Here is a 23,984-nt window from a genome sequence, read left to right as displayed (position 1 = left end):
CTAACTCTCAAACACACTGCACAAAACACAACATTATACATATAAATATATAATGCACAATGCCTACACTCAATACCCCACCCACTAACTTTTGATTAGCGAATAAAGAATTTAGATTAAAATAATTTTATATCAATTACTACTACTTTATAATTGGATAATAATATTATAGCTTCAAATTCAATTCCAAAAAACACAATTGCAACACAATTCCAATTTCATTATACCAAACACACCGATCAAAGAATTGCCTAAACCCTAAATTGCCGATACTGAAAAATTACAAACCTAAATTAGCATAAGCTATCACACAAAATTTTATCCCTATCAATATTAATAACAGTTTGGGATACACACATCAATGTGAATTACAAACAGAGACATACACCAATTCCAAAAGAATATAGCCAAAAAATGCAACGTGACAAGAAGATACAGATATAGTTACCGGTTTATCTCTGTCTTTGCCTGGAGTAACCTGGTGAGCCAGAAAAAGACGGTGAGTTCCTGTAGTTTCGGCTGGGAGAATCCATCGACCCTCTAAACGAAGCATACGCTGCTTTGGCTGATTCTGGTATAGAGTCAAATGGAAGCGATTCCACGAAGCACGCAGTGTTGATCCTTGTCCTCTCCAGCTCAGATTGAAGTAGTTCCGAGCTGTACTGTTGGGCGAGCGCCTGGGAAAACAACAATTTAAACGCGAGAATATGCAAGTCATCGTGAAGAAAGTGGCGAAGCGAAGTGGTTTACTCCTGAAGCTGCATTCATGATGCCAGAAAAGGGAAGCAATTGCCAGATATATGGTACCAAAAATGACGAGTAATATAGTTTGTTGCGCAGGGGTACAAAATATGTAGCTTCATAGAACAAAACAGAAAATGGATTTGAGTGTTTTCTCACAATGAGGTCATCCGGGGATGCAGATGATCCCGACAGCCTGTCATCTGCCACTGCATCATCACTTCCACGTGTAGCCCGGGGCTGATGATTTGGGGTCTCGACAGACTCTGTGACAGTTTCTATAGCCTTCTCTAGCAGGACCCCTTGTAAGGACTTGAGAGACTCTCTTGCACCTTGAGTGAAATAGGGATTCAATATGGTTTCGAAATATTCAAGCTGCAGAAAATGAAGAAATAATCAGCTGAAAAACCATCATAAATATTAGAGAAAAAAGAGCCATAACGAGAAACTAGTTAGTTCTCAATCGAACACAACTAGTGTGCAGACTGCAGCATACTATTACTCAATCTTTCCCTCTCTCTCAACATGTTCTCACAAATAGTTGCCCACCGTTCAGCAAACGATGTGTAATACTATTTTGCAAACAAGTTCTAATCGTGTCCGTGTCTCAAGGCATGTTAATGGTATCTTGGTATTCATTATGCAGAACGAGAAGGAAAAGAATAACACAAACTATAAAACTCTATAGACTTACCTCAAGCATAAGCTGACAAAATCCACTTGGATCCAATGCCCTAAGATCTCTACTTTTGTTTTCATTAAACAGACCAAGAAGTATATCGATCAGGCCTTCAACAAGAATTCCGAGAACCTTGTCCAGCAAAGGCTTGCAGCCAGAAAATACCTGCATGAAGAAATTCCATTCTTGAAGGAGGTCAAAGTGAAACTACATAGCACCTGGTAACTTTGCACATCTCCGAGAGACTTAATTTGATGCACAATTTCAGAAAAGGATATAAAGAACTTAAAGAAATCTGTGCTTGGAATGTGCCAAGTTGTACAACAGAGAACGGAAGAAAAAAATCTGAATTTATTTGTTATGTAGTACAACAAAGAAAGGATGAAGAAGCCGAAGTTTCTCGAGTTGAGAAAAAATACCTCTGCATGTACAGCTACCAAGGTGTGAAGTAGGTCAACAGTGGCATCTCTGACACCCTGGCAAATGTTTTGTATCATTAGAAATATGCATTACTCATCTTCAAGTCAGGAAAGTGTGAAAATTAAGAAGTATACAGAATCCTCACTTTGATCGCAGGTGCTGCTCCCCACTGAACTCCAGCATCCAACAAGTAGTTTGTTGCAGCTTCTCTAATCAAATTTGTCTAGAAAAAATAATGCAAAAATGATAATGTGAATGAAGCATTAAAGTAGTAGAACGGAATTCAAAGCACAGCAGAAACTGAACATCTAACAGTTTACCCCAATAGGAACATACAATGAGATGTACTTTTTCGTCTCTCGGGCACAAATTACAGGCAGGGAATCGAATATAATAATCTTGCATGCCAACAATCCTCACCAGAGTGCCACACGCATACCAGTCTTATGGTAATCAAATCGAACAGGTCAATTGTGGTTTCAAAAACTTAAACATACTCAAGGAGAGATTGCTCAGTGGCAATACTTAGAGAGCAACCTGGAAAACTTCCTAATAGAGTTAAACACTGCTTATACGCAACCAAACTCAGAAAGTGTACATCTTAAGAAATATCACGATTAACTTCAGCAGAGAACATTTTGATGTGATTCAACGCAAAACCCAGAGGTGGAAACATTGTTCACTATTGTCAGCACCCTATCACGGATAACTCCAAGCAGAAAGGTTACTAAGAAGCCACATAGGGAAACTCATTATCTAGAATTCAGTTAGCAAACATTATCATAAGGTAAAGTATACAATAGGTTTCGGGATAAAATGATGATACAAATCAATATGCACTATAGAAGTCTAATAATCTTACAAGCCAACCCAACACAGTTCTCATACCTTGGCCAGAGTATACTGTTCGATGACCTTCTCTTCAAGACCAGTAAAAGATATAACCAGCTCTTGAATGTCACCATCATCCTCAACTATACCGCTGAATAGAAAAGTAAACTACAGCATGTAATTTCCCAGAAGATATAAAAAGAAGGTCACCAAAGCAAGCGACATTCGGAGAAAACATGATAGGTAAAGGAGAATTAGTGCATTAGTTTCCGAGAATGACCAGTCCTTCAGTCAAAGTTTATGGAGAAAATAAAGTTAATTAGCACGTAAACATTCACAGAGTATACACTAGAACTGTATTGATCAACTTTACTCCCACTACGATGACAGATACTACTTTCTCACAGTTTTTATATACAACTGATGCTTTATAATGTACCTGGAATGTTGTAGCCATATATTTTTATATTTCCCATACAACTCCAGAGAAAGTTCGTCTTTGCAATACCCAATATTGCTTAGGACCATCAGGAACTTTTGATGTGGGTCAGTAATACTTCCAGGAAGAGGATCATCAGATATTTCAACTGGTTCAAGAGAAAATCCATTTTGGAAGTGCAGGCTTCCAATGTCTGGTCTATTCTGTGTAAGCTCAGAGCCAATATGCTCCAAGTGACCTGTTTATTGCATCCACAAAAAAAGATAGAATCCCCAGTCATTATTACCTCGATCATTTCAAATTTATACTTCCTCCGTTCCGCCTTAATAGAGACGTTTCATTTTCTGCACTCGTTTTCGAAAAATAATAGTACTAAATAGTTAAAGTGGAGAAAGAGTAAAGTAAGAGAGAGAATGATATAGAGAGGAGTCTTCCCTATATTATTTTATCTCTTAATTTACTTTTTCTCCACTTTAACTATTTATTACAGAGTATTATTTTTCCAAAACAACTGCAGAAAATGAAACACCTCTATTAACATGGAATGGAGGGATTATTAAATAGATTCAGCACAAAGTTCATCATTCTTAATACCAGCAAAATCCAACAAACAGTTCAACAGAGCAAGTCTAACTGATTCTTGAATTTCTTGAAGCTGGGCAAAAGCATCTTCAGATTTTGCTGATTCACTTTGCAAAGAATGAAGCATCCTGAAAACAAGATTTGAGAAGTGAATAGATACCTAACAGGGGCCCAAATTTCTCAATAAGGTGCAGTTCACACATACAACTCTATTTAGCTTTAGTTGTTCAAACTATAATAGCACTAGTACTATGGCATGCATTATCACCTTACTAGATTAATGCATGAGAAGAACATTTATTTGTTAGATGCAGCTAGAGAGGGGCCAGTGAATTTCATTGGAGTGGACAGTTGCATGGGATTTAGATTTAGACAGAAATCAACTCCAGGTAATCAAAGGTCAAGATAACTTAAATGGGCTGTTGGCTTAAGTATTTTCGTGACCTAACCACAAAAATATGATGCTCAAATGAGAGTAACTCAAAAAATTATACTCTTATTTTGTTTTTTTTCTCCTGCCACAGTAATTATATATCCACAGCTTCTGCAGCTGTGTCAAACCAACAAAAGCTTCTTCATATTTCAAAAAATGTTCAGACAGTCCAAACACTCTTACTTGCAAGCATTGTGTCTATGTATCATTGATTATTATATCCTTGATACTGGCATGCCTAAAACTTTTTTCTCTAACCTTTTTTTTTCGTTCCTCTTTCTGTTTCTATATTTCTTTCTTTTTCTTGGTTCAATTGAAAAAATTTAGTCCAAACAGTGGAAATAACAAAATTCTAATTCCAATAAAATAGAAACCCAAAGAATGAGTTTGGATGCTAACTCATTGATTTGATCCATAGCGGAGATCATAACTGCCCGGAATGCAAGAGGCAATGATGAGATTGAATACGGTGATTTGTTTCTTTCTAAGATAGACACAGGAACCCAAGATTCATCTTTTGATATCTCTTCTATTGAACTCCGCATCCAAGAACAAAGCCTGACTATGTAGATTTTTGAGATCTCATATTCAAGTGTCCTTATCGCAGAGACTGCAAATAAAGCAAAACTAATCAAAACAATACTATCTCAAATATAAGAATCTCCTTTTAAAATGGAGTCAGGATAAATAATTCCATTTTCCTGCTTGTTAAATAGTACCAGCAACTGGAGGGGCAGATTCTTTTGCTTCAAAAGCTTGGCCAGCCCTGGAGACCTCCTTTACAGCATCATTCATGTGAGCACTGAGGATGTTGGATTCCTCGAGATCGCGAAATGTACCAAGGACCTGGCACGAAGAAAATAGCAACCTGAGTTCTAATTTGAAGCAAAAAAAAAGTTTACAAATGCACAAACTAAAGCACAATGAAAACTAATAAGCAGAATCCAAGAAGTGAAATCATTAGAAGTGCTAAACTTCAACAGCTCTACTTTTGATAATGAAATTTGAATGGCCATTAAGGAGCTTTGTAAATACAGACCTCTTTTGCTGATCACCAGCCTTGGAGTTCTACACCTTATTTATTACTGATGTGATTCCTTTTAAGCCTTACGACAATTCTGAATCAAACATAAAATGAAGAGGCATTTACCTTAGACTCGTATGCTGATAGAGTATTGCGTATCATCCCAGAAACTTCATCAAGAGTATCGCCCACCTCGACTCTATTCACAGAACCACTTGTACTTGTATCAGCAGACACTTGGGAAGACTGAAGAAGGGAAGATGCATATATTACAATAAGAATTGGCTAAGACCTTAACATTGACTATTCTTGGGATAGAATAATCCTTGATTAATTACGTAAGGACCAACAACAAGCATAAAAAGTCAATTTCTAGAAAAGATATCTTCACACTTTGATAACACAACACAACATCAGGTTCCTCATTGGCAACCAATAGTAACTCTGCAAGTTGTGGTAGGTGTTGGATACTACAATATTATCTATTTCTTAATCCTTAATATAATAAACATAGCCCAGGTGTTTATCAAATATATGTATAGTAAACAGAACCCGAGGTGAAAAAGGTTAGAAGAATATATCACAATAAGCCTTAAGAAAGTCTGGTGGTAACAGGTACTGAAGCATAAATCATGATGTGTAATTCTAAGAAAATGTTTTGCTAGCCACTTATTGTTGTGATGAGGATTATCAGGAGGAGAAGCCCTAATCTAGTATCAGTGAGGTTAAAGTAACCTAACATGACAGACTTGAAAACATACCTTTGCGAATTTTCCGCTTGACACTGAAAGTGCAACTTTCCAGAAAGCAGGTATGTGATGGATAAGCACACCAGTTAATTGGCGAATATATCTAGCGCGAAGAGCATCAAGTTCTTCGCTGGTCATTTCTGCTGGGAGTATATCTCCAGCCAGATAGTGATCCAAAGCTGACTGATAGTTGAAAACAAAACATAATTGTTAGGTAGAAGGATGCCAGCTAAATACAAATATGATAGAACTAAGTCTTGCACTTACTGATTGATTCATATCTTGCTGAATTTGCCTCCACTTAGCATCAGAGAGTGCTTTTTCACGAAGCTCATTCTGCATATTCTCCATTCTTGCTTCATGAGCCAAAGTGCATTTTTCAAGCAACCCTCTAATTTTTTGGTTCTGTGGCACGGTAAGAAAGAGGTAACACCAAAGTTTAGTATAACAGTTCTCCAGTTATTAAGATTGTACTCATTAAGTTTCACAAGTAAACAAGAGGTATTACAAGAGAACTACAATTATCTCATTTTCTATCACATGAATTTTGCACAAATATCTTGTATACATAGAGCATGTTTAAATAACTACCATTACAGGGTGATTAGAAATATATTCACACTTAATTAAATTAAATGGATGGTTAGAGTAAGACCTAGAAACTCCGCACCTGTATATTCAAATAATGCTTTATAGGATCGGACTCAGGCTCAAGTTCCAGTAAAAGCCGCACAGTATTTTCAAGCTACAAAAACATCAAATAACCAATTAAGCAATCAGCCATAGATATATAAAATCAAAGGTAGAGGTTTGTGCTTAACAGAAAGGCTGGGTGATAAAACTAGCATTGGTTTTATCAAAAGAATGCTCATCCATCCAATTTCAATATGCTCAAAAACAAAAACGAAAATACTACACTTTAATATACATTTAATTCTTGATAGACTTTCCTTTTTCTTCATATCTTAATTCTAAAATATTTTTCTTGTTCTGAGAGAAGGATAATATTTCTCTGATGACATCAACGAAGGCCTAAATAACCAGATGGACAACATAACCAATAAGGCATCTCCCATAGGAACTCTATATCTAGACTTGTATATAACAGATCTTACACTTGTTAGATCAATATTTGGATCTTCCATGGTCTTGTAAAGCATGGCTTTGAACTCTTGCATTACTTTTTCGACCTCTTCAAGAACACGTTTGAGAATTCCCACCTGAAATCAATAAGTTCCACACACATATAGAAGGTTCAAGAACAATTGGCGGACATCTCCATTCCCATGGAAAAAGATTAAGCAGTTTTCTTGGGAGAACAAGGAGCACATAACAAATAAAGCACAAGAACGCTCAAAGCATGCCTTCATGATAAGAAAAGTTATATACAAAAGATACACTTAAAGTTGTTTCAGAATGCTACTACGTCAGAGAACACCAATGAGAGGGGTATAAAAAATCCTTACATAAAAAGTAAAAGTGGGACATAAATCTCAAGCTCTGAAATTTAAATCGATACACACAATAAAAAAATTAATAATCAAGATAAAATATCAGCATGAACAAAGTGAGATGGTAAGATGAACAACAATTTCTTAGCCAACAAAATTGTCTGGAGAGTGAATGTTTTTAGCACTAAATCTGGATGAGATATTTACCATTTGCCAGAAAAAAGAACTATAAGAAGCTTATTGAGTAACAGTACATACTTAATGTGAAAGAAAGAAGACTTACATGAGAAGGCAGAACAATTGACTTAGCTTTTCGGTACTCTCTTACTGCCAAATCGTATTCACCCTTACTAATGTTACCACGAATTGCACTGGGCAGGTTAAATAGTGTTCGAAACCTCTGAAGCATTCCTTGGACAGACCTAATCTTCTCCGCTTGAGCCTTGAAAAGAGTCATTGTTTCAATTAGATAATTCTTAGTGTATCAATAAACTACTCCATGATTTGGGTCCTAACTACCTGTCTCTCAAATAGAGGTCCAAAAGCACGATTAGCAAGTGAACTAACTCCCTCAATACTATTGAACAACTGAGTTGTTCCAGCACCATCAGGATCTTCTTCAATTCGTTTCAATTTTGATTCAATATCTGCAACAAACACAAGTATATTAGAAGTTCAGTGTGTTCACTGAAAATGTATCAAATACCATACCATTACCAACTGACCATCAATAGTTGTTTTGCATGAAACAAAACAATCAAAGTTCTCTTTGACCAACTGCTTTCTCTGTTGGGTGCGTCCTTTAAGATCATTCTTTAATGCAAAGGCACCAGCTTCCAATTCGGCCGCACTAGTATCTTGGTGGACTCGTGATAAAAAAAGTTTTGCATCAAAGTTCTCTGAGTAATAGTTCAATTTTTCTGCAAAACATGCAAATAGGGAAGCCTTCAAATCTAATGAGCAATAACTCCAAACAGAATTTCTCTATCTCGAATCATGCAAGTTGAGCAACAGCTAGCCCCACAGTTAATCATGTCTAATGTTGAATTCCTTGCCTCTTCCAAAAAACCATATCAGATACTTTTATCAAGTACCCTGACCATGTTAAAGATACCAAGACAGTAGTGTTTTCACTATTCTGGCATTCGGCAAAAATATAATGGGTCTCTTTTAGAGAGCTTTTGCCCCATATTTTCTGGTGTGAGAACTGAGAACCAACATAAAGTTGGAGCAACCTCCATATGAAAGGGTTAATCCTTGAAGAAAGAAGCCTCTAGACATGAGCTGTTGATGACTGGGACAAAAACACATGCACGTCTACATCATTGATATACTAAAACAAATACCTCGTGCACTTTGATCAAGAGGTTCCACGTCAGTGGTGAAAGTGGCACTTCCCATATTGTCGCTGATCAATCTGAACGTCTTGTGGTTAATTAGCCTGGCCATATATAAGTACATTAGCAAACAATCAGTAAGAAACTCAAATTAGGGAAAGAGGCTCAACTTATATGGCTTACCCCAATCCAAGAGGATCCACCCACTCCATGCCACGGGGAAGTGACTGTACAGTGGTCAAATTTTTAGGCTTGGGGTCATACTTTGGGAGCACAGGAACTACTTTCGCATCCCTCATTTCACGGACTCTCCGAGCCAGCTGATGAATAAATTCACTTGTATAAGTTGTTTCCATGTATTAGAGTATGATAAATAGCAAATATCCAGGATATCAAATAAATTCAGAGGAAAGTAAATATGAAAACAATAGTAGCCTGCAGTCCTATATAGTCTGTGAACTATGGTCCTTTGCATAGATTAATGAAAATAAATTACTCTATGAAAGAAAAACTAGCTCACTCATGAAATGCCTCTTTTGAAGTAAACTAACACATCAATTGGTAATGTCCATTAATCTTAGCTTTGAATCAAAACAAAGCAAAACTCCACTTAAATTAACAACTAAATTAAGAATCCACAGCAGTAAATGATCCAAATTGCATAGATGCATATATTAGAATAGCTCACACAGCTAGCTCGAGATGATGCAAGAAGATCGAGCTCAAGTGTGAAGATGAAGAAGTGCCAGCTGTTTTGGTAGTTAGAGGCAGTTATTCGGTTATGAGTAGTTAGTTTGTTATAGAGCTTTCATCTTGTGCTTTTCGTTGTATATGCACCATGCACCAATCATATATAAGGTGCCTTGTATGTGTTGGAATTCATTCAATAAGATTCAAGTTCTCTCCCCCAAAATATCTTTCTCTTTTCTCTGCAACTCCATCATGGAGTTTCTCTCATAGATTTGTTATGGTATCAGAGCGGTGGTGAAGGATCGACTCCAAGAGACATAATTGGAGCCAGTGAGCTGCTGTTGAATGAGAATGATCCCAGGATTATCACTGGGATGAAGAAAGTGTGGACTAGATGTGTCTTCAGCTGGAACTTGAGGTTGAGCTTTACGATTGCGACCATTCATGATGATCGAGAAGAATGAGATAGGAGAGATCAGATCTGTGGAAGAGAAATTGTGAAAGCGGAGCGATTAAAGAAGAACCAGAGAGAGATTGCGGAAATTTTTCACTGATACCATAACCAGCTGGCACTTCTTCATCTTCACACTTGAGCTCGATCTTCTTCCATCATCTCGAGCTAGCTGTGTGAGCTATTCTAATAGCATACTCAATCATATCAGATACACAATACCTCAGTTTCATCAACATGCTTCCAGCAACTCGGCTCCCCTCCATCCCACGCCTTGTCGGCCTGCTTCTTACCGCCACCGCGGTTCTTAGCAGCCATGCCGCCGCGATCATCCTCGTCCCCGGATGAAATGCTCAGCATCTCCACCTCCGAGTCCTCTTCGTCTTCTTCTTCTTCTAATTGCTTCTTTTTCTTATGGTGCCCCTTCTTATGATGGTGCACTGCGTGGGCGATCTTATGGGCGCCGACGCGTGCCGGAAGCTGGACGAAGTTGCGTACGGGCTTCGACTTAGACGACGGCTTCTGGTAATTGACATTGCGCTGCGATTGCTCCTTCAGAGCCATCTGCAGCAGCTCGTCCTCATCCAAATCGTCGTCGCTCGACATTTTTCAGCACGGAATTCGACAATTAGGGGTGATTGTGTGTAAATGTGTGTGAATTTTGTGGGAAAAAATGTGAAATTAGATCTGATTGGAGAGTTAATTGATCAAAATTAGAGAAATTTCTACAGAAGTTTCTGCTGAAGGCGATGGGTAATAATCCAGTGCCTCGCGCGCTAACTTTGAAATGTCAGTCCGCGGATGCCACGTGGCTTTCTTCTTTTATCAGTGGTGTGATGTGTGCATGTGTTCTACTGTTCGTCACCAAATATTCATCCACATTTGTTCCGGCTCGGTTTTTAAGAAAGGTAAAAAAATTAACTTAAAATAATTACTTGAATATGAGTCTCATTTTTACTATACTAAAGTAAAGAGAATATTTATACAAATATGAATGGAATGAATTAATAAAATAATAAAATGTGAGACTTATCAATTATTTATAGTAAAAAGTGAAAATTGATAATTAACGGGGGATAGAAGAAAATTGTAAAAGTGGACCATTCATAAAAGATGAAAACAGTATCACTAATAGGAAAAATGCATGTTCAACAGTTCAACCAAAAAAAGCTGAAATCATAATAAAATATTCGATAAAATAATAAGATATGCTAGCATTTCATTAATACTCCATATTACCCACAATCGTACTCTTGCCAGCCAGCCCGGTTGTAGGCCCGGCCCCACTTTTTCTGTCTGCTCTCTGGAAAGAGCACAACACCCATAGTTGTGCTCTTCCGCAAGGACGAGCACAATTCAATTTAAAATTCAATTAAACAAAAACATTTCCATAATATTAAAATTCATTAAAAAAACCTAAATAATATTACAAATAAAATAAAAATGACATAATTAAAATCCTAAAAATTAAAAAGTACATAATTAAAAACCTACAAATTAAAAATTACATAATTAAACTCCTAATAATTAAAAATTACATAATTAAAAGCTAAAAATACCCCCGTGGAAGAATACTCATCCGGCGGCACTACCCCCAATTATCTTTGGAGGCCCAATATCATGGTCTCATGCGATCGAAGTTGCGAGGGGGTCATAGTTGACCTATCGGCCATATTGATTTGGGCAAAGAGGGTCCACAACGAGTTGGTGGGGGTTGGAGGTGGCGCATATGGAACGGGGACGGGAGCGGGTTCGGGAGCATTGGCGGTTGCAGCCGCCGCCTTCTTCCTTCCTTGCGGTCGGCGTTGGGAACCGCTGGGGCCGGCGCCGGGGCTACCCAAGTTAGCTTCGGCGAGTTGGCTAGCCACTTCTTCGGAGTCGGCGTCGGATAGGGATACCGACCTTGACCGTTTGGAGGAGCCGCTAGAGGAGGATGTTATGCCTCCCCTATACTTCGGGTGCGTCCGCGTCTCCTACCAAACGTTGAGGTACTTGAATGGCTTGTAGTTCAAGGATTAGTAGGTGCTCATCGCGGCAGTGATGATGTCGACCTCGCTCCGGCCGCTCCCCGCCGACCGCTCTTCCTGGAGGAAATAGCCATTGAACTTGCCAATTTCTTCGTTGCCTCGGTAGATGGCGTTGCGCACCATACTCTCGTTGCGCTCGATTGTTCCCGGTGGACGATTTTTATTGTACCGGCGAGCGATGCGCCACCAAAAGTGATCGCCGGATTGGTTCGTGCCAACCACCTGATCTTCGGAGATTTCCAAGTACGCACCGAACAATTTATCCATTTCCGACGGAGTGTACGGTGTGCAGACACCGCAAGTAGGAGGAGTCGGAGTTTGGGAGGGGGCAGTCGGCCTAGGCTCGGGTGTCCACCCGTATTGCCCTTCGGGACATCTTGGTAGTCGATTGGGTATGGCCGGTAGCCACCCGGAACGCCCGAACTTTGGGTTTGAGGAGGGGCCAAATATTCTGTTTCCGGACTAGGAAACGATTGTGAAGAGAACCATTCGGGGTTCCAACCGTGGCAGCCCGGGGGGTTATTGCCTTGGCCGGACATTGTTATGTTGTATGAGTGGAAGAAAGATTGAGAATGGATATGAGAGAATGAAGATGAGAATGGATATGGGAGAATGAAGATGAGAATTGTGTAGTGTGGTGTAAATTTTTGGGTGTGAAAGTGGGGGTATTTATAGATGAAAATGTGTATTTTTGGGGAAAAATAAAAAAAAATTAAAAAGTGATAAAAAATGGTAAAAAACGGATATATTTTTGTGAGGAAGTGGAAAAATATTTTTTTTCTTATTTTTAATCGATTTTTTAATTAAAAACCGATTTTTAATTAAGAAAAAAAATCAAAGGCAACGGCTATGCTGTTGCCTAATCGCTGCGCGTCACGTCAGTTGCTCGCTGGCATGGACGTGCTCGATGCATCGAGCAGCGCCGTGCCAGCGGCGCAAGCGCAGCGGCGGTGGAGCTTGTCCTTGCCAGCGGCACGGACAGACGGAAGCCGTCCGTCCACCGTTGCAGATGCTCTAATCTTCATTTGAGCTTATTTGTACGATGTCAAGCTAATTTGTTTGGGTTCAGGCCAGCTCATTCGGGTTGTTGGACAATATAGATGCGTGCTATCATGTTATAGATTTTTAACCCCAATTCTTAGACGCCTATTCGCAAACGGTCTAAAATGAAAAATGAAACTCCTATTCACGTTTATCATTTTATAAACGAATATATCATCTTATGAATTTAGGAAGACATTTTAGTCATTGAGGACAATTGAACAATCACGTACAGTATCTAATTTTGGTGACTCATTAGCTTTAAATTACAAATAATTTTCTTAGCTAGTTTTTTACGAAAAATATACGTATCAAATAAAGATTATTTTACGAGAATTCTAACGAAATCCTAATTGCGTGATGTTATAGCAAATGCTTAAAAAATGATATTATAGGATATGAACAATGATACTCTCTCCGACTCATAAAAATATGGATATTTAGGATGATACGAAATTAATGCACAATTGGTAAAGTAATAGAGAAAATGAGTAGCGTAGTTAAAATAATATTAGTGGATAATGAGACTCACGTTATTAGTGTTTAATAGTGGGCCCTAGTGGTATAAGAATAAATTGTATGAGTAATGAAATGAGGAGAACCTTCCATAAATGGAAATGAACTATTTTTATGAGACGGACAAAAAAATTGAAAGTGTCCATATTTTTATGGGACGGATGAAGTATTATTTTTGTCTGATAGCCGCCATACAACACAACTCCATATAATTTTTTATTCGAAATATATCATTTTTAAACCATGAAAACATCATTTCTAACTGCTCAAAATATAATTTCTAATTTAACGAAACAACACTGAACTCTATATCATTTTTCAAAATTAAATGATATATTTGGTTGTTGTTTTGAATATGAAATGATATTTTGAGGGATTTATAAATGATATGTTTGCTACATAAAAGGGATATATTTTGTTTATAAATGATATGGTGTTGTTATCAAACAAAAACAATACTATTATTTTTTTTTCAGTTTTTTATATCATGCAATTAGAAATTCCTTAGAATCACCCTATCTTTAATTTGATATATTTTTTTTATAAATAACTAATTTAAATAAAAATATTATGTGAAATTTGAAAATTTGAAATTGTTTTAGCAGAAATAAATTGATTTCCGCAATGGATTGAGAGGAATAACCGTATGGCTACACCAGTATTCTTTTACAATTAATCTAAAATTATATATTTTGGTCTAAAAATAATATTTTCCGAAATCAATTCAAATCACAAATTTTTGAACGCGTGTACAAAATGAAGTTACTAGTTATCTTTTCAAATATGGATTATAACGTGCAAAAATCTAACCCAACACATACACTGATACACACAACTTACAAAAATCACATGCATGCACACATAAATCAATGGAAAGGTGAAATAAGGAAAAAAGGGGATGGTAATATATAGAAGGGATCTTCAACGACCTTGTTGAGACAAAGAAAATCTCAATTTTCAACCGAATCCCTTGCTATTTTAAATGCTTCCTCCGTCTCTAAATAATATACACTTTGGGGTCGACACGAGTTTTAATGTAAGATTGGTAAAATAAGAGAGAGGTAGAGAGAAAAAGTAATTAAAATATTATCAGTGGAGAATGAGTCTCACCTCATTAGAGAGAAATGACTTTCCAAAATTAGAAAGTGCATATTTTTGTGTGACGGACTAAAAAGGAAATAGTGCATATTTTTGTGGGACAGAGGGAGTATAAAACTATTTATATTTTGGTCCGTATTTTAAAATAAAGAGTTTATATTTTAGAAAAAAGTTATCTCTTATGTGGAGGAACACATTTTATACGAACACATTTTATACAATCAATTTTTTTTTTCTTTTTATCTCTTTCTTACTTTATCACTTTATCAGTCGTGCATTGGAACCTTACTATTTTTAAAAAAATTGTTTTTAAAAAACGAGAAGAGTATTAGGTAAAATGTAAACATTGTCACGACAACCGAACTGAAGTCATGCACTCATGCTGAGACTGAATCTAAGACCAATTTCAGAAACCGAACATAACAATGTATTACCATTCATATCATTTAATATAATTTGCCTCTAATAAAAAAGGGAAATGTATTACCACTCATATCATTTAATAAAACTTTCCTCTAATAAAAATGAATGTATTACACTATTACCACTCATATCCTTTAATATAACTTGCTTCTAATAAAAAAAAAGTATTACCACTCATATCATTTAATAAACTTGCAGACCATCTACAATGTCGCCCAGCCGACCGCCCAGCCGAGCGCCGGCGCTGGGCGGTCTATTGCAGTCGCCCAGCGGGCGAATGGAGAGAGAAACCGCGCAGCGCTGGGCGGTCGCGTGGCGCTGGCCGAATGGCGGGTGGCGACAGATCCCGTGGAGAAGAGCGTGCTTCAAACCTTGCTCATGAGCCTGCAGGACGAGTTGGAGGCGGCACGGAGGGAGACTGGCGGCGGCGGCGGCGGCGATGGTGGCGACAGAGACGGAGGCGGCGACGACGGAGACGAGGAGTGAATTGGCACTCCTTTTTATTATTGTATTTTTTTTTAAATTAATGTATTTTTTAAATTATTGTACTTTTTAAATTTTTAATATTATTAATAAACTTTTCCCGTGTATGTCTCGTAAATTAAATTTCGTATATTGTGTGATTGTTAATTATTTCATTTTGTATATATTTGTTAATAGTGATGTGGATATTATGTGGCTAGGCTATGGCTGGGCTATTGCTGGGCTATTTGATGATGTGGCAGGAGGATTTTGAGTGCTGATGATGTGGCAGTGACTGAGCTATTCCTATCGTGGATGGTCTAATAAAAAAAAGAAATGTATTACTATTCATATCATTTATCATAATTTGCCTCTAATAAAAAAAAGTGTTGTATCATTTATTATAACCTGCCTCTAATAATAAAAAAATGTATTACCACTCATACAAAATTAATTGAAAAAGTTTGACTTCTCTTTTTAGGATTTGCTCTCCAAAAAAGCCAAGCACGACATATCAACGTTAACTGCCGTTTACATTCCCATCATACCCCTGATATGTAACCGCAGCTCGCTTATCCGTACAAGGGTGAAACCGTCAAGTTATATCGTGTTTCCCACAGAACGACGACGTACAATATTATTCCCAACTACCTGAAGATGCTTCCCTTTTCATTTCGATTTTAGGAACCCTACTTCAGCTTTCACAATTATTTCCTAATCATCTTCTCGATTCCGAAAATTAAGTGCTGAATTGGCATTGAAAGGCAGGCAGCTTGTTCGAAGACTCGAATTCAAAGGTCTTGTTTATCAAAAACCCCAATTGTTGGATTAAAGCTGCGAGCTTGGCTCATTTCACCGAATTGCAGCTTTGATTTCCGGATTGGAGATTGAATTGCGGATTGATCTCCGTCGATGGTAGATCAAGAAGACGTGGAGATGAAGATGGCGTTGAGACATGACTCACAGCCGCACGAATCGCCGGAGCCGAAGAGGAGCAAGCCCAGGGACAGTTCCGGTGGGGAGGATTCCCAGCGGCGTATGCAGCGGGAATTGAGGGCGGCTGCTGCGGAGAAGCGGATGGAGGCGGCCAGAGGTACTGCCTCAGCTGCGGGGAGTAGTGTGGTAGGGAGTGGGAAGGGTGGGGAAGTTGAACAGCAACGGGTAGCGGAGGGGCAGAGTGTTGCTGCGGCGGCGGCGACGGCAACGGAGGTGGAGAATGTAGAGAGTGTAGGAGATGTGAATGTTCAGGAGTTAGAGGGTGCTAGTATTAGAGGTAAAGGTGTCTTCGGTGTGGAGGGAATGCAGAGTACAAGTGGAATTTCTGACATCTCGTTATCGGTGTTGGAAGCTGACGAGCTCTTCTTCATGATTTTTGGCAATGGAGTTTCGAAAGATGTGCTTTCGCAGTGGACCAATCAGGGTATCAGGTTGGTTATGTTGTTAAAATGCTGGTGGCCGAGTTCATGTTATGATCAATTTCAATCTACTTTATGTGGAGTGAATGTTCGAATTGATTAGAAGTTTGAAAGGAGAGAGAAAGGAGTGAATGTGGAACTTGTTTCACCATTAAAAGTGGTGATATGTTATGATCATTGTATATTGATTGTTGATGTAGATCTGTAGAAGATCTTATTAGAGTTTTTTGAAAAGGAACATCAAATATGGTATTAGGTCAGTGAGAACAAAGGTAAAAAAGAGCTGGTCTAGTTTATTTGGAAATATGGCTTTAACAAAATGGGAGTTTAATAGAGATATATCAACTGTATTCATTTACCAATGGTTTATTGCAATTAGTGTAAGTGTTTTTATGAAGCACGTTGCGCGTTATTGTGCTCCATGGTGACCTTATAATTTCATGTCATAACTTTAAAGGCATGAAAGCACCTAATATTTAATGATGCATAATTCATAAACTAACGCTTTTAATATTTATAAGGATATTTTTGCTATGCAATTTTCCCTTCATGCTAGACTTAATAACAAGAGAGATGTTTCTATTCATCAATTAAGTTCTGGGATTATGTAAATGTATTTATGAAGCACGTTGCACGTTGTTGTGCTCCACGCAGACCTTACAATTTCGTGTCATAACTTTGAAGGCATGAAAGCATCTAATATTTAATAATGTATAACTCATAAACTAACTCATTTAATATTTGTAGGATATTCTTTGCTATGCAGTTTTTCCTTCATGGTCTGCAAATTGTCATTCACTTAATAACAAGAGAGATGTTTCTATTCCTCAATTCAGTTCAGGATTTTTCTCAGATAAATTTAAATCGCGGAGCTAGTGCTTAATATTCCAGCATTTGGTTTAGGACTAGTTGGCATCGCATATTTTATTCCCTCATACCATTATCATCTTCAACACATTTCATTGAGATCAAGCTAATGATCTCCATTATCTCTTGAGATTATTTTCATTATTACGGAGATTGTTCAAAGATCACTTTAAATGCTGAGGATTTGTTTCATTGTTTATTTTTATGTTGATTCACTGTCCTAGATTAGAGTTTGTAGGAGTCCTACAAATAGCTCCTCTTTAGAAGTACTAGATATTTCGGAAAATAAAGTGTTTTCGGTATCAACCGTAGGCATCCTCGGAAGATTGTATTGGGCCTCTTCGGAGGATTATCTTGGGCCTCTTTGGAGGATTGTTCTTCTTTTGATATTAAATTACAGTTCTTGTTTTCCTTTCGCCTGTCACTCCGTATCAACATTGTTACCATCACTATTTAAGTCAAAGCTTTTGAAGTTACTTTTTGCCATATTAAAGCACTGAGTATCTGAAAATGTAAATCCAATAAATAATAGTTCAGAATATACTCTAAAGCAAGTGTGTTTATCATACTTTAAAAAAGAAAAACTAAATGATAGGCTACTTAGAAGCTGCCAGGCCTGCCTGACGCCAACGAGGCCGACCAGGCCAAAGACGGGGCATTAAGCATTTGTAAAACACTGCTAATGATATTTAAGACCTCATTTAACCTGAGTTGGTGGTAAAATTACTCATGGTAGGGACCATCCAGATAGACACCGACCTTCAGTGTATCAACTCTTCACCGCTTTTGTGATTTCATCAATAATGTCATTTCCCCCCCTTGTCGTTAACTCTTCACCGCTTTTGTCGTTTCGTCAATAATATCATTTCCCCCCTTGTTGTTTCGTCAATAATGTCCTTTTCCCCCCATTACCCATATACAGCAAAAGTCGAGAGATACAGTTTAACTTTTTTTAAACCTCCAATGTCAAGTCATACATGTTGGGCTAATTGTCTATAGTCCAACCTTTTGATCCTTTATTAATTACCTCATCATGGTATGCCCCCTTTCAGTTCATGAATCTCACATATTATTTGTTAACCTGTTAATTTACGAGATTATATATTGTACTGACAATGATCTTTAGTTGTCTAATAGCATATAGAACCATTTGATTTTATCAGCAGGCATGGTCTTGTGTACTTCACTTTTATACATGCCAATTCAAAAGCCATCTCCTGATAGTTGTTTCGAGTGTATCTGTTTTTTCAATGATGAGTTCTTATTGAAACTCGAATGTGCTTCTGTTGCTTTGTCTTCAAATGATCCTAATTATCTTTAGAATCAATTTTATGGTGGTTGCAATTGAATTATTTCATGTCTGTTAATCAGTACATAGTGTGTGTCTTCTGTAGCTCCTTAAAACCGACTTCCCTTGCAGGTTCAGTGATGATCCGGAGACATCCATGGGACTTGTACAGCATGAGGGTGGGCCCTGTGGCGTGTTAGCAGCAATACAAGTAACAACTTTTATATCTCATTTTACCTTCCTTGTTAACATAAATCAAAGTGTTACCTTTCATGGCCTTATCATAACTCGGATATGATAATTTTTTTCTGGTTAGCACTTTTTATATTATGTTTTCCTTCGCAACACATCGCTGGAGAGTTGACTTTTGTTATCTACCTGTAGCATAACTCTGTTTAGATTGGAGATTCATTAGCTAATGTAAACTCTTATAGAGATGACCTAGTTATATAATCGTGGTGTTTATACATTTAAACAATGCATTTAGTGTTACCTTTCATGGCCTTATCATAACTCAGATATGATCATTTTTTTCTGGTTATCACTTTTTATTTTATGTTTTCCTTCACAACACATCGCTGGAGAGTTGACTTTTGTTATCTACCTTTAGCATAAATCTGTATAGATTGGAGATTCATTAGCTAATGTAAACTCTTATGGAGATGACCTAGCTATATATTCGTGGTGTTTATACATTTAAACAATGCATTTTGCTTTTACATTTCAGAGATTACACGCACAGCACATGCACAGAAAAAAAAATTCTGTTTTGGAATACGATATATTCTTTCATCAATGATATTTCTTCTGGTAAAGATGGAAGTTATGAGTTGAGAGTTACCGGCGCATATAATACTGATAACTGGAGGTCGACTCACCTAAGAGCATCCCCATCCGTGCTCTTGCCAAAGAGCACGGATGTGGGCCCGGACCCACTTTTATTACTTTTTTACTCTATGCTCTTCCCCAAGAGCACAACACCCACATCCATGCTCTTCCGCAAGGACATGCTCAGGGTCCCACCATTCCATTATTTAATTTAAATACTTTCATTACTAAAAACATTTCCACAATAATAAAATGCATTAAAAATACCTGGAATAATATTACAAATTACAAAAAATTAAAAATTACATAATTAAAATCCTAAAAATTAAAAATTACATAAATAAATTCATAAAATTAAAAAAACACTACTCGTGGCCGAATTTCGCCCAAACGGATGATGAATGTGTGTATTTATAGATGATTTTGGGATTAAATTTTTTATTAAAAATTTCAAAAAAAATTCAGAAAAACGGTAATAAAACGGCTATATTTTTGGTAATCCGAAAATATATATTTTTAAAATTTTTGGTATTATTTTCGATTTTTTAAAAAAAGAAGAAAATGCCAACGGCCAATAGAAACGCGCCACGTCGCCCTGCTCAGCGGCACGGACGTGCTCGATGCATCGAGCAACGCCGTGCCAGCAGCAAGAGCACATCAGCGGACAGGGGTTGCCGCGCCAGCGGCACGGACGCCGTCCTTGCGGGAGAGCACCGCTGCGCATGCTCTAAGCTTCTTAAGCCTTTTATCTGGAAACTACTAATAAGGGGATGGATGGATGATTGATATTTAGTCTCTACTAGGGAACCTTTTTAAGATATATTTCCTTTAAAAGTTTGGGGATTTTAGGGAAAAAAAGTATATATTCCCTTTTTGTTGATTGTTGTGCATTTAAAATCTGAAGGATATAGATTATTAGACACTTCCCAGATGATGTCCTTTTCATACTTGAAGGTGTAGGTTTCGTTGAGAATATGCATCTGTCAATCTGGTTTCTTATATCCTTTTTTCCGTTTAGTGTGAATCTTTATTTCAGATCCAAAATTTCCCCTAACAGCAGATTCTATTGCTATGCAGGCATTTGTACTTAAGTATCTCTTGTTTTCTCCAGAAGATAATGTTAATGCTGCACATCATATGTCAAATTTGTCTATGAGAAGACTGCCCATAAATGAATTTGTTGCTGCAGATATTTTCTCATCACTTTCGGAAGAGAAAAAATCCAGGTCAAGAAACTTTTTATCCCTTCTCCGTCTGAGACTTACTTGCTGCTTGTTCTTATGATTTATAAACTAAAGGGGCAATTTAGGCTGGACTTCGCTTGAATTATCCCAGTCTTTCTGTTCCCTCTTCCTATTGTATCAATTTTTGTGCCATTACATTAAGAAAATTGTGATATGTAGTTAAATATATTCCCGTCGTCCAGCATAATAGTTGGAAAAAGGATATGACAGTAAAAGACCCATATCTGGTGATATATGGTTGAACCGTTCTCTCCGTTATTAGTGATAATGGAATGTTTTGCGGAGAAACTAATATACATGGAGTATATGCTTCCATAACTTCAAGCAAGACTTGTCATTTGTCCATTTTTATCACACCATAACCAATAATCATGTCCATGTGTGTGTGCGCAGTGTGTGTGTGTGCCGTGTGTGTGCCCAATTTTATAACTATTTGAATTCAAACTATCTACTTTTGATATGGATTCAAATTGTGGACCAAACATTGGATTTGGAATTGAAGGCTCCAATTCCAATTCCGCAGCCCAATTCAATGACACCAAACGGAACCTATGTGTTTTTAGTTCTTGACTTCTTTCTCATTCTTTGAAGACACACATCTTGGCCGATGCCTAAGCCAACAAGTGTTGAGAAGTGTACCTAAGAAAATGGGCTTTGAAAGATTGCTTGAATTGGAAACTGTACCTGGAAAAGTGATTATCTCATCCATTGAAAAGTTTTGTTTTGTGAAACTGACACGGCTCTATTCGGATCTATTATTCTACTTGAAATAATGCTTAAATATTTTCCTTCCATTGTTCACTTCAATTCTCTCGTAAGTGTTTTGTCTACTGTTACTTATAAGTATTTTACCTTCAAACAGAGCCTTGGTAAGGAGTATGTGCGAGATTCTCTTTCTCTGCGGACGTGGTGAAAGAGCTGTCATAGTGTCTCTGAACTCTGACGGCTCTGATTCTATTAAGTCTGCTAATCGCTCAGAGGATGAGGTGCGTTTTTATCATCTTCAACAAACTTTATGTCAGATTTCTTCGGGTTCCTTGTTCATGCTGGAACCAACCTTCATTGTTTTCATTAATGCTTCTTGTGCAAATTTGTGCAGTAATCTTAGCACATATGAAGTTTGTCTCGTGATTAATAATAGTTTTTTATGCAGGTCATTGCCGAGGTATTTGGAGGCCTTTCAGTTGAATCTGGGGCTGACTTGCAGAAGGTTTTAAGAGTGCATACCTGCACTTCATTTCCGACTGCAATTAAGAGGCTGGAAGCCATGCTTCCTGTATTTCGAAGCCGTATGGGAGCGTTGCTTTTTCTCATATCGGCTTTGTTGTCTCGAGGACTGGTACGTTACCTTCTCCTATATCAGGTTTCTCAGTTATATCAGCCAAGACACTCTCATCACATTCATCCATTCTTCGATAAATATATGTGCTCTCGATTTAGTTAGTGGACGAAATGGAAGGCTTCGATATATGTGTGTGTGCAGTGTGTGCGCAGTGTTATTTTGCTCATCCCTTTTGATTTATTGTGATTCCCGATTCGTTATCAGGATAACGTTCAAGAGGACAGGGACGATCCCACTCTACCATTAGTCACTGCTCCATTCGGGCATGCATCACAGGTACTCAAATACAACGAGGCTGTAATCTATGCTTGATGTTATCATTTTTCTTCGTCTTTAACCTTCTCGCGTTTCGACTTCTCCCAAAACAGGAAATTGTGAACCTCTTGCTTTCCGGTAGTGCAGTTCCAAATGTGTTTGATGGGAAGATAGATTTGGGCAGCGGCATGTTCGTGAAGGGCCTTACGACACCCGTAGAAGTGGGATTCCTCACTCTCCTCGAGTCTCTCAACTATTGCAAGGTCGGCCAGTATCTGAAATGTCCAAGGTGGCCTATATGGGTGGTCGGAAGCGAATCTCACTACACAGTCCTATTCGCTCTCGACACCAAAGTCCAAGACGAGAACGAGTTCGAATACAGGGAATCACAGATCCGGAGAGCGTTCGATGCCCAAGATCAGAGCGGGGGCGGTGGCTTCATTGGAGTCGAAGGCTTCCATCATGTCATCAGGGAGACGAATATCAACCTCCCAGCCGACAAGATCGAGCATCTCTGCAGCACAGGGTTCATCGTGTGGAGTGAGTTTTGGCAGGCTCTCCTCGACTTAGACAAGAGCCTTGGAGGCATGAAGGATTCGACCGGGCACATGGGAAGGAAGGTCTTCGATCTCTATCATTTTAATGGGATCGCGAAATCGGTTGTGAATGGCAGCCAAGCATTGGGAAACGAGAGCCCGGTCCAGAGACCTAGGATAACGAAACTGAGGGTGTCAGTTCCCCCGAGATGGACACCCGAGGAATTCATGGCTGGCCCAGACACTAGAGATTCTGGTAACTCGGGTGAGGTATCTAAACCTGCACCGGGTCAGCACGCGCCCCTGGTCGACTGCATCAGAACGCGTTGGCCTCGTTCCGTCTGCAATTGGGAAGGGGATGCACCAAGCATCGTGTGATGGCATCATCCCATGGAATGTTATAGCTTGCAACTGTTTAAGATACAAACTACATATTTTTTCCCATAAATGTATGTTCAGTGAGAAGGATTTGTTTGAGTTTTGGAATTCAAATTTTTTTTTTCAAAGCAAAGAAACGATATACACATACCTTGTCTGTATGTTGTAAAATTAGAGAAGCCTTTTTTTTCTCTTTTTATTGATGTTAATCAAAACGATTTTGCAAGTTCACAAAGTCCCTTTTCTTATTGTTAAATTAAATTACTATCATTTCAGTGTGTGTGTGTGTAATGTGCATTGCATGTATAGTTTGTGCAATGTATTGTAGTGCTATTTAAAATTCTAAATATTATTTACTTTTAATATGAAATTCAAATCGTAAAATTAGTAGGAATTAGAATTGTAATTCAATTTCAATTCCAAATATTTTGTAAGCA

At 37.9% G+C, this 23,984-nt stretch overlaps 2 protein-coding genes across 2 annotated transcripts; one reads left to right on the top strand and one right to left on the bottom strand.

The window, feature by feature from the left end:
• Positions 1-273: 273 nt before the first annotated feature.
• Positions 274-10,556, bottom strand: LOC121807742 (exocyst complex component SEC5A-like). Its single transcript, XM_042208044.1, has 21 exons — positions 10,050-10,556; positions 8,870-9,006; positions 8,696-8,790; positions 8,075-8,269; positions 7,869-7,996; positions 7,633-7,791; positions 7,014-7,118; positions 6,569-6,643; positions 6,166-6,303; positions 5,911-6,081; positions 5,276-5,395; positions 4,845-4,971; positions 4,525-4,735; positions 3,705-3,820; positions 3,111-3,348; positions 2,729-2,822; positions 1,986-2,063; positions 1,840-1,896; positions 1,436-1,585; positions 901-1,116; positions 274-677 (listed from the first exon to the last, which is right to left on the bottom strand). The coding sequence occupies exons 1-21, from the start codon at positions 10,431-10,433 to the stop codon at positions 453-455; spliced, it is 3,219 nt and encodes a 1,072-aa protein (XP_042063978.1). The 5' UTR covers positions 10,434-10,556; the 3' UTR covers positions 274-452.
• Positions 10,557-16,047: 5,491 nt separating this feature from the next.
• LOC121809346 (ubiquitin carboxyl-terminal hydrolase MINDY-3-like) lies at positions 16,048-23,782 on the top strand. The gene is made up of 7 exons (XM_042209922.1): positions 16,048-16,821; positions 19,097-19,175; positions 20,870-21,018; positions 21,899-22,022; positions 22,190-22,375; positions 22,583-22,654; positions 22,747-23,782. The coding sequence occupies exons 1-7, from the start codon at positions 16,307-16,309 to the stop codon at positions 23,545-23,547; spliced, it is 1,926 nt and encodes a 641-aa protein (XP_042065856.1). The 5' UTR covers positions 16,048-16,306; the 3' UTR covers positions 23,548-23,782.
• Positions 23,783-23,984: the final 202 nt, after the last annotated feature.

This window comes from Salvia splendens, chromosome 6 (assembly GCF_004379255.2).
Source record: "Salvia splendens isolate huo1 chromosome 6, SspV2, whole genome shotgun sequence".
In the NCBI taxonomy this organism is placed as follows: domain Eukaryota; kingdom Viridiplantae; phylum Streptophyta; class Magnoliopsida; order Lamiales; family Lamiaceae; genus Salvia; species Salvia splendens.
Note: the sequence above shows the minus strand (reverse complement) of the source record. Positions and strands in the feature narration are given on the sequence as shown.